Source organism: Cannabis sativa, chromosome X (assembly GCF_029168945.1).
Source record: "Cannabis sativa cultivar Pink pepper isolate KNU-18-1 chromosome X, ASM2916894v1, whole genome shotgun sequence".
NCBI lineage: Eukaryota > Viridiplantae > Streptophyta > Magnoliopsida > Rosales > Cannabaceae > Cannabis > Cannabis sativa.
The window spans coordinates 48,351,527-48,363,246 of NC_083610.1; the positions used below are offsets into that span (position 1 = coordinate 48,351,527).

The 11,720-nt window shown below is 31.1% G+C and overlaps 1 protein-coding gene across 1 annotated transcript; it reads left to right on the forward strand.

Annotated features, from left to right (window-relative positions):
- The first annotated feature begins 573 nt into the window (after positions 1 to 573).
- LOC115718923 (calcium-binding protein CML37) lies at positions 574 to 1,309 on the forward strand. The gene has a single exon (XM_030647746.2). The coding sequence runs from the start codon at positions 620 to 622 to the stop codon at positions 1,061 to 1,063; it is 444 nt and encodes a 147-aa protein (XP_030503606.1). The 5' UTR covers positions 574 to 619; the 3' UTR covers positions 1,064 to 1,309.
- The last annotated feature ends 10,411 nt before the right edge of the window (positions 1,310 to 11,720 follow it).

The window sequence follows — 11,720 nt, forward strand, 5'->3', positions numbered from 1 at the left end:
GATTTTATTTATAAAAAATAGGATATTTTGATCTATTTTTATGTTGTAATTTTTATTTTTATTGTTTTGATGTTATTTTTTTGTTACTTTTATTTAATTTTTTTATTATTTTTATAATTATTATATAAATATAAAAAATTTACAGAAAAATAGTGAATTATATAATTATTTCATAACTTTTAGTATTGGATTGTGTTAATTTTAGTAAAAAATAATACTAAATTTAAATTTTCAGTATCCCTTAATGATGATGTAAATAAGATAAAATGAATAAAAAACAAAACAAGCGGCCGAAGGCGGTGGGAAACGTCGGCATACCGTGGGCCAATTTCCCATAATAATACACTTGCGCTGCTTGTGCGCGTGTGCGTGTTGCCGTACCATCCTAATCCTTCCTCGCTGTTCTTTTGCTTTCTTTATCATCATAAAACATAAAAATATGTCGATAAAGTTAAAAAAATTGTTTTTATTTTATTGCCACGTTTTATTAATCCCATCAATGATTTGACTATTCTCTCCTCATATTTTACACACGTCTTACACTCTCCTCTCCTCTTCTATAAATATACATTTTTTAGCCATAATTAACTCACACAAAGAGTAAGAAGAAGAAAAAGAAATGTGTAGCTACACCATGCATGATGAGCCACTGCTTGAGAGGGTTTTTGAGTACTTCGACAAGGACAAGGATGGGAAGATATCCCCAGCTGAGCTGCAGAGCTGTGTTAGAGCCACAGGGGGAGAACTCTCACTAGACGAGGCTACAGCAGCTGTGGAGTCGTCGGACATGGATGGGGATGGCCTATTGGGTTACCATGAGTTCGTGAAGCTGATGGAGGGGAGTGGAGAAGATCAGGAAGAGAAGAAAAAGGAGCTGAGAGAGGCATTTGAGATGTATGAGATGGGTGGGTCGGGTTGCATAACGCCAGCTAGCTTGAGGAACATGTTATCTAGGCTCGGTGGCTCACATTCTCTTGAGGATTGTAAGGCTATGATTCGAACCTTTGACATCAATGGAGATGGGGTGCTCACCTTTGATGAGTTTGCTGTTATGATGCGCTAACACCAAATTAAACACCACTATTTCTTTCATTCATATATATTATATATATATGCTTTCATTATTAATTTAATTTAACTGTGTACATTATAACAATGCTAATATTAAATAAGTATATATATAAGTGTGTGTGATTCTACAAAGATTTCTATTTCTTCTTGTTTTTTTTCTTTGTATACTCTCAAATTCCGCCAAAAGGTTTCAGCTTGGTGACAGTACCATAAATTAGAGCCTAATATTTTTCTTTCATTTCAATCTAATTTAATTAGTAATTAGATTTTTAATTGAATATTTAATTACACACTTAATTTTTTAATTTTTTTTTTATTTTTACACTTCTGAATATTTTTTTTTATATTTTGAGGGAATTTTATACAAAAAATTTTATAGCAACTAACGGAGTAACTTAAATTCGTATAGTAACCCATATAAAAACTATTAGAACAACCTAAACCGTAAATTTAAAGAAAATAAATAAAAAATAATATATAGAATAATTCTCCTAATTTTTTATATTTACTCAAAAATATAAAAACATACAGAAAAATACTTAAAAAGTATAAAAACATTTATTTAAGTTTAATATTCCATATATAAGTTTAATGTAACCAAAAATTTAAAATAATTAAAATAATAACACTACCAACTAATGAAATAAAATAAAATATCATTAAAAAAATATCAAAAACAATCAAATATAATCAAAATATTTTTATATTATTTATAAATAAAAATATAAATAATTTGTTTGATATGCATTACATAAAGTTAAATTTTAAGATTGGCATTTAATAATCAATTCAATTAAAATCTAATTTTTAATATTTAATCTAATTTAATTATAATTAAATATCTAATTATTTTATAGTTAAAATTATTTGAGTTCGATTAGATTGAATTATATTCACCCCTAATAGAAACAACAAAAATTACTAGACCATCCCCAATAAGAAAGAAAAAATGTGTTATATTTAGCTTAACTTTTGTATATGTGCTCCAATGTACAAGTATACGATATAATATATTAAAAATAAGGGTAAATAGTGGCATAAGTACCCAAAGTTTTAGGTTTGTAAGCGGCATAAATCCAATAATTTTTTTAGTGGCATAAGTACCAAATGTTTATAAAACTGTCATTTTCTTCCAGTTTTCATCAGTACAGACTCTGTTATTGTCTTAAATAGGACACATATATTTTAGATTATTTGGTCTGGACGAAAAATATGTAGTATCAGTTACTTTTAAATCTTTTTTTAATAAATTTTAAACGGAACCTGTACTGACGAAAATAGAGAAAAATTACAGTTTTACAAACATTGGGTACTTATGCCACTAAAAAAAATTATTGAATTTATGCCGCTTACAAACTCAAAACTTTTGGTACTTATGCCGCTATTTACTCTAAAAATAATAATAAGAGTAATAACTTTTCTATTCGATTACTTTTCTTCATTTTATGTTTAGTATATGTAATATTTTTTTCTTTTATTTGATCACTTTTCTTCATTTTACATTTAAATAGCATGATAGTAAATAAAAAACAAGTAATTGGTGCTAAATATTTAATTTGTCAAATCAGTTAAAAAACAAAACTGTACATCAACATGAAACATCACTGATGTTGAACACCTATAATATGGCATCCCCAACCATACTCTAAACACATTATTATTAACTAACATTTTACTTGTTTTAGTTTCTTAAGATAAGTTAGTTCATTCAGTTAGTTTTCTTAACTAACTTTCTGTTTTTGCCTTGTAATTCCTGAATATAAATAAATGGATTGTGCTCTTTTTCAAGTCAAGCTTTTCAGCTAAATTCTCTATCTGTTTCTCTTCTCTCTCTCTGGTTTTTACCTTTCTGGTTTAGCTTGTTAAGCTTTTACATGGTATCAGTCGCCTTCAATAGAGCCGGCGATTCCAATCTCCGATCCTGATCCTCAGACAGTCACTGCACCTGCACCAGACCTGTCTGCTCAATCCTCTGACTCTACTTCCTCTATGTGGAATCCTTTTCCAGTTCTCTTTCAACTTCTCTCACGATCAAGCTTGATTGAGCTAACTTTCTTTCTTGGAAGTCTCAGGTGGTCCCTACTGTAAGTGGTCATGATCTGGATGACATTCTCTTTAGTGGCATCTCACCTCCTCGGTTCTTGGTTACTGGGTAGACCAACCCTGTCTATCAGCAATGGAAGAAACGCGATCAATTGCTTCTGTCATGGCTTCGTTCATCCATGACAGAAGGGGTTCTTATCTCAGTTGCCAATCATCACACGTCTTCTGCAGTTTGGCGTGCCTTAGAACAACGATTTGCCAGTCAATCTCGTGCAAGATTGCTCCAATTGAAAGGTCAGTTTTCCAATGTTCACAAAGGAAATCTGTCTATTTCTGATTAAGTTGATAAAGTTCATGTTGGGTTTTGTGCCCTAAATAAAACTCATTTCAATATAATTAGATTTACTTATTAATAAAGATCAAAAATAACATTTTATGTTGCATGGTTCACATGATTTATTTCATGATTATATATATAATGTATGAATTCTATTTAAGTCCAGAACATATGAATTTGTTAATGATTATAGTGTTGTCAGCACAGTGGAATATAATCTTAATTATATGTTCGAAAGTTTATTCCCTGATTTGTCAGTTCACTGGATTTAGACTGACATAATAATCAGCGATAGGTATTCTTACACCTTGGATAAGTGTTATGTCCTTTCCAGGGCATTGGCAAAGTTTACCAGTATCGGATGTATGGAGTATACATCAGAAGGGACCGATATTGTAATGACCGCTTTAGTAATTGGGATTAGTAAAGGCAATTAGCACTAATTTTTATTATTTTTATTATTATTTGTGAATTAATTTATTTATGGACCCCAATATTTAGAAATAAATATTACAGTTATAATTTCTCAATTTCAGAGATTTTATTAGACTCTAGGGGTATTATTTAGCTTATATGTGAAATATATTATTTTTGTAATTTTTGCTCGGCGACAACGGAAAATGCGATGGATGGCTAGATTGATCACATGGGTAAGTTTAGAACCTTATTTCTTAGTGGGAAATATTTTAGAGAAAATAAATTATCGGGATTGAGCGGGGTTATGGATTTTGACCATTTTACCCCTAGCTTTAGAAAAACCTTAGTATTGGGTTAAAGGGCATTTTAGACATTTGGTTAAATGGTGGGATAGGTGGCAGCCTAGTTTTGTGACACCTAGCACTCTAAATATTCAGCAAAGAATAGAAATCAATCCTTTATGCATTTTAGGAAAAAGAAAGAAAATAAAGAAAAGTCAAAAAATCAAGAACTCTCTTTTCCTTCCCTCTCTCTCTTCGAAACCAGCAGAAGCAAAGGGATTTTGTGGCTGGAATTCTGTGTTTTCATCAAGGAATTCAAAGAGAAATTAACCAAGGTAAGCTTTAGTCATATCCCTCTTTGTTTCTTGAAATTCATGGATGAAGGAGTATGAGATTTTTAGGCTTAGTGGCTGTTAAATTTTCATATGCTTAGGGTTTGAATTTTAGGGTCCTTTTGAGTTGATTTTAGTTCCTAATTGCTGGTTTGGTTGATTGGTTTAAGTTTTATGCAACTTTGAATATTGAGTTCAAAGCTTTGAGCTTTAATGGAAACTTGAGATTTGTTGATTTGCTCTGTGAAATACTGGCTGGGTTTTATTGTTTATGCATTGAATAGGAGCTCTGGAAGGTTTCATGGCAATTGGTGAAGAATTGAGCAACAAATGAAAAGTTTGGGGAAAACTGGTGCAAACCGGCTAGTCGGTTTGCAGTGCCCCAAAAACCGGCTAGCCAGTTTTGGCAGGGTTCCCCGGGCCTTTCATTTTCTCAATCTTTGCCTTTTCGATGCCTCAGATGGGTGTTTCCCCATTTCCAGAGTTAGAATAACCCATTAAGAGCATAGCAGAACCTAGGGTTTTGGTTTTGGGTTTCCCAGGATTAGGGTTTTGAATCATGTAAGTTACCCGGTTTCAAAATGTGATTAGGGCATCCATCTAGCACGAGATTTCCGTTCAGGTCGGCCAGCACACTTGAATTCGAAAAACAGGTAAGAACTGTGTATAATGTGTGATGTGATTATCTGGGTGTATGTATATGTATGATATATATGCATGCTGTTTGTATCATTGTATATGTTCGGGTGATATCATAGCGACACAACCATTGTGTCGGTTTAGCAGTACAGGCATCGTACTGGTTAAGAGTGATATTCACCCCCGAAAGTATGAATTGGTACTATCATAGCGACATAACCATTGTGTCGGTTCAGCAGTACAGACATCGTACTGGTTAAGAGTGATATCATGGCCAATTATACTTTAGGGTGTTATTGAGGCTATCATAGCGGCACGAACATAGTACCGGTCCTACAACACGATTATAAAGCTGGTAGGAGTGATATCATGGTCAATAGCACAAGCAGTTAGAACGTTCATACTCATCTGTTAAGCTCTGTAAATAGGTGTATGGGCACCTGTTTACAGGTCAGAAATTATGTGATATGTTATATGCATTTCTTACTGAGTTTGTCGATTCACAGTTCTGCTTCCATGTGTAGGTAAAGGAAAGGCGAAGACTGAACAGGAGTGAACCTGAGCTCAGATGGGATTGTACATGTCAAGCAGCGCGACCTGGAGTGTTCGGTCTCGGGACATCTGGGAGTTGTATTTTGATAGTCGCTGTGCGACCTGTAATTTGTGTATTTTGAAATATTAATTTTAAAAAGTTTGAAAACGGGATCCCGGTACTTGTAAATATTTTATCATATTATAAAGTTTAATATTTATCATAAAAGTTTTAATTTGACACGTTTTTCGAGAAAATTCTTTGATTAGCAAAGATTGCACTATAATTGAAAAAGCACTGTAGCGTGCCTTAGCATTAGGGCGTTACAGATATTGAACTTTGATTAGATATATTAAAATTTACCGTAATATCTATTCAATTCAATATCACCTGTTGATCCTAGATCAAATGATCTTAATCCTGATATGGTTAGGTTCGATCTCAAGAGTATTATACATGTTCTTTGATTTGTTAGTTAAGCCTACTTTTGGGTCAGGGTGATACGTACATTTTGGGAACATGATAGTATAATTGAGTGGGAGCGCTAACATAAATATGGAGTCTATAACTTCTATAGGATTTAGAAGTGAAACGATGATATCCTTCGAGCTTGGCTAAACAGAGATAAATGGTGGAGATCTCATTTCACTTCGCTGAAATATCATTCATACGGAGCTAAGTGTTTTAAGGATAAAATACATTGAAGGTGTAACGACAATTTAGTGCCTATTCAATGTAGATCATCTATTAGAGGGTCGTTGATCAAATTAGGATTATAACAATGGATAATTAATAACGTATCTATATCGTGGAACATATAGAGCGTTCTATATGACTGAGAGTGCAATTCCAAGTTCTAAGTGTGGATTCAATGAGGAATTAATAAGTTAGGGAATTTACTTGGTAAATTCGGTTCGATTTATTGGAAGCTCGGTTATATAGGCCCATGGTCCCCATACTAGTTGAGATAATACTACTTGTAAGACTCATTTAATTGGCTTTAATTAATCAATTATAATTCTCAAATTAGCTATGTCTATTTGTGAATTTATCACTTGTTAAGGGCGAAACTGTAAATAAAGAGTTTGTAGGGTATATTTGTTAATTAAGAGACTTTGGTTAGTCTAATTAATAAATATAATAAATGACAATATTATTTAATAATTATTTATAGTTATTAAATAGTTAAAATTGACATTTAAATGGTTGAATGTGAAAACTGGCAATTTTGAGAAAATGGGATACAGAAATGATAAAACAGGAAAGTTGCAAAAGTGAGGCCCATTTCCATATGCCATGGTTGGCCACATGCATAGCTTTTATCATTTAATGTTTTCATTATTTTAATGCCAAGTAATTCAACCCTAACCCTATGTGGTATTCTATAAATAGAAAGTAATGGCTTCAGGAAAGGAACAATTGCATCTCATTCCTTTCAGAGAAAATTCCCAAGCCGCCACCTCTCTCTCTCTTTCTTCTTCTTCTTTGTTTCGAAATCCCTAAGTGATAGAGTAGTGCCCACACACATCAAGTGGTATCTCAATCATAGTGTGGAAGATTGCGTAGAATCCAATCAAGAAGGTGAATCAACATTAAAGGAAGGAGAGAAAGAGATCCAGGTTCAGATCTTGATTATGTTCTGCTACAGAAAGGAATCAAGGGCTAGAGATCTTAACGGAAGGAGTCATTATATTCCTCTGCACCCAATGTAAGGTTTACTAAACTTTATATGTGTTTGTTTCATTGTTTTAGAATTCATATTAGGATGTTAATGAAACATACATGGTAGTAAATCTAGATCCTGGTAAAATATTTCCAACAACTGGCACCAGAGCCATGGTAATGATTTACTTTCATGAAATATGAATTAAAACGATGATATGTATTGATTTGGATGGTTTCATGTTGATTTGTGTGTTATATGATGATTGATTGATGCTTGTGAAATTTTATGAAAAATAATTGAATTTTCGTTTTTGGAATTATTTTTATTGGATAGTTTGGAAAAAATTAAGCAATTTACTTTTTTACAGAACTTAATTTCGATTTTATTTGAATTAGTTATGATTTTTTTAAGTTTTGAAAAAATCAGGGGTGGTGACACACCCTTGTGCGCGCGGCTGGCTGCTGGCAGCACCCTTTATGCGCCCAAGCAGCCTGTAATATCCAATTTAAAATAGTATTTAATTTTTTTGTTTGGATATTAATTGTGCGAGGATAATTATCTCATTTATTTGTGTTGTTAGTGAGTTGATATTATTACTTAGAGTAGTTGTACCAATTTTCTAAAGAAAGTTAAAGTTGTATTAACTACGAAAGTAAAATATTATGATATTTTCATAAGTAGGTAATGTGTAATTAAAGCCCGATATGAAAGTCCATTACGTTTTTATAATATATTTATTATATTTAATTAATTGTATATATAAGTGGTATTAAATAATATTATTATTTGATTAATGTTAGAAAAATCGTAAGTTTAGAGAAATTCGCAGGTTTAGAAACTGTTTTACTAAAATGACCATATCTGGAGTTGTATAACTCCGATTGAGATGATTCCAGTGGCGTTGGAAAGATAATTCAAAGATCTATAAATTTTATAGAAATAGATATATCAGAATTCGTAATTTTTCTAGGTCAAAACTAAGCCCTAAAGTTACAAGATTGAGAGCTTACAATTTAAATTTAAAAGTTAGATATTTATTTATTTAACAATTTATTATATTATTATTGTTATTATGTTAATATTATTATTATTCATAAAACTAAACCTAATAAGAGTCAGAACAGTATAGATTTCATTAACCCTAAAATTATATCGTTCTATTCTTCCCACCTATCTGAGCAAGACTAACCCTAAAATTTTCAAGTCATCTTTCCATTACATCCTTAGCCAAATCTATACCACTCTTCACTCTCATCTTTGATCACCATCATCTTATGTCTATCGATCCAAGTAGCTTGATGTATTTGAGGTAAGAAACTCTACATTTACTTATTTATTGATCACAATAGGAGAATTTTCGTAGGTCTCCTTTTCTTATTTTTCAGAATGAAACATGTCTCAGTAAAACTGTCATATCTCTTTAAATACTCATCCGATTCTCGCAATCTTGGTGTCTATAGAAAGATTATTGAATTTTCCATAATTCTTATGAAGAAAGGTTTTACTGAATCGAAATTTATCTATGTCAAAAATTAGTATTTTTACGCTGTTTGTTGTAAATCGTTTTTCATATTTTCTATATAAGTTGTCTCAGTAAAATCCAAATATCTCTCTGAATAATGATCCGATTCTAGCGATCTTATTACCGTTGAAGAGATAATTCAATTTTCTAAATGTTTTATGAAGAAACCATTCACCAATTATTGATTATTCTAAGTCAAAATTATTGTTTTATTGCTGTAGTTCGAAATCCATTTGTTTCAGGATTTCTAAAAAAAACTGTTTCGGTATAATATCTATATCTCTTACGTTGTAACTCCGATTTTGAAGATTTTAGTGTCATTAGAAAGGGAATTTGATTTTCTAAAACTTTCATGAAGAGAGTATTCTCTGATTTGGAATATTTCAGTATCAAAACTTTGTATTTTCGATGTCTCCTGTGATTCGTTACTCCATATTCCTTCTCAGAAATAGTTTCAGTAAAACTATCATAACTCCCTCAGTTTTAATCCATTTTTAATGATCTATATATCGTTAGAAAGATAATTGAATTTCCTATAATTTTTATGAAGAAAACTTTCTTTGAATTCGTGTAGTTATTGATCAAAAATAGTGTTCTTTCTGCTGTACTGTAAGAGTGCGAATTTTAATGTTAGGGCCTTGACCCATGTGTTATTATAGGTAGTAGTGACGAGATAACAAGTCTTAAGCAGCGGAATTTGAGGTAAGGAAATTAGATAGTGTTATATGTGTTTATCTGCATAAATTTGGATTCTTTGTGTACTGAAATATGAGTTATGATTTGTTATTATAAGTCTGTATATGGTACTGAGAATGTGTGGTATGGACACAATATTCGTCAATTGATATATAAATTATGGTTGTTATGACTTGTATATGTGTATGTTGTATGTTGTGTATTGCATGTTGTATGGTGTATGGTGTATTGTTGTATGTTATATGTTGTATGCTAACGTCTCAGGTAAAGTGAGGGACCATGGTGGGGTATGATACGGGGTAAGGCCGTTGAATGTAGAGATACCCTACCCTACATTTTACTGAGTCGTGTATGAGATTGTTATGGTGGGTATGATACAGTGATATTACTGTTGAATATAGAGATACCCTAACCTATAACAATGGTAGGGCTGCATAGGCCCAGGTTATTATATGGGCAGATTAGGCCCAGGATATTGTAGGGCCAGGCTAGGCCCGGGTTATGTAAGTAATGGCTATGATATGCCAATGTTGTGATAATGACATTATTATTTATAGTATTGATATGATTATGTTATGAGTATGATACTGGAGTTATGATCTTTGTATATGTGTACGGTGTGAACAAATAGTATAGACTTGTATGATAAAGGTTTCCATATGTACAATTATTTGGTTATAGTTATAAAAGAGCATGTATGATATTGCTAAAACTTAATAAATACATTAATGGTATGTGTGATATTATATGGTATTGTTTGATAAGCATTTCCTTACTGAGCTTTTAGCTCACCCCCTTACTTTCCCCCTACAGGTATTAGACAGGGAAGTATGTATAGTGAGCAGGGTCAGATCTGGTACGTATACTGTGAGCGGCTACGGACGGGCAAACGATCTAGAACGCTAGTGGTGCCTTAGTTTTATTTTAAGCAGTTGATAAATCTAACACAGTGGAAATGCATTATTTAAAATTATTTACTTACTGTATCTTGTTTTACAAATGAAGGATCCTTCTCTGTTGCATTTTGATTTTTAAAATCCACTGTTGTATTTAATTTTTTTTTTATCTTTTCAAATTATGCATGAAAATAGTATTTTTGTAAAATAAGGTAAAATATCGGGGCGTTACACAGCCCCTTGCGCCCAAGGATGTGCACCTGGATGGTGTGCTTTGCATACCGTCTGTACATCTAAAAAAAAATTTCGTTTTTCTTCGATTTTTCATGCTATTTCATGGAATTAACTTCCGATTTTTTGTGTAGTTTTGTATTTTGATTTTTACTTTTCATATTTCAAATCTAATTATCAGAAATAAATTAATTTGATTTTTAAAAAATAATTTTAGATATTAGTGTAATTTGAATTTGAAAATAGGTAAAAATCTATTTTTGCTTACTTCTTTTCTTATTTTTTAAAATTTGATTATTTTATCTTATTTTTAAATCTAAGGTCAGATATTAAATTCATGTTATAAAATATTCTATTTTAAGTAATTTGACCTTATTTAGGTTTAAAATAAGATTATAATCATGGTATTTTAAATAGAAATAAGATATTTTTGCTAACTTTTAAATTTTGTTATTTTTACTTAAATTAGATTATAAAATCAGAAAAGGGTATGTATTTATCATTTTATTTTATTGAATATTTAATTTATAAAATAACATTAAATTTAAAAGGTGGTTAGCAAATTTTTTTTGAAATGATATTTAGGTTAGTTGAAACCTAATTTTTCAAAATTGTAGGCTTATTTTTAAATTTTTTTTTAAACCGAAAATATTTTTTTTTATTTAAATATTAGTTTCGAATTTTTTTAATTAATTTAAAATTAAATAATCCTACATCCAACTATCTAAAGTCATCTTGTTGCAGGATTATGTGTTTTAGCTTGTTTGTAAGTTTTCTAAAACCTATTATTGCTTGATCTAAATTGCCATGGTAAACTTGTTGACAGATCCAATGATCTGATTTTAACCCATGGTTCAATTGTCAATAGGTCAAGTAAATAATTTGTAACAGGTAAATTTTACATTCTTTTTTCATCTGTGTATGACCTAGTAACATGATAGGATCCATCCAAATCTGTGTGCCTGTGTGAGCCTATATGTTTACTTTATGTTTAGATGCATATAAGTTGTTGCTAAATAAAATGTCACACCATGATAGATTTTATTTAGGCCCATTT

Excerpts from the sequence above, each read along its gene's own strand:
- LOC115718923 (XM_030647746.2), top strand. The coding sequence starts at position 620 with ATGTGTAGCTACACCATGCATGATGAGCCACTGCTTGAGAGGGTTTTT.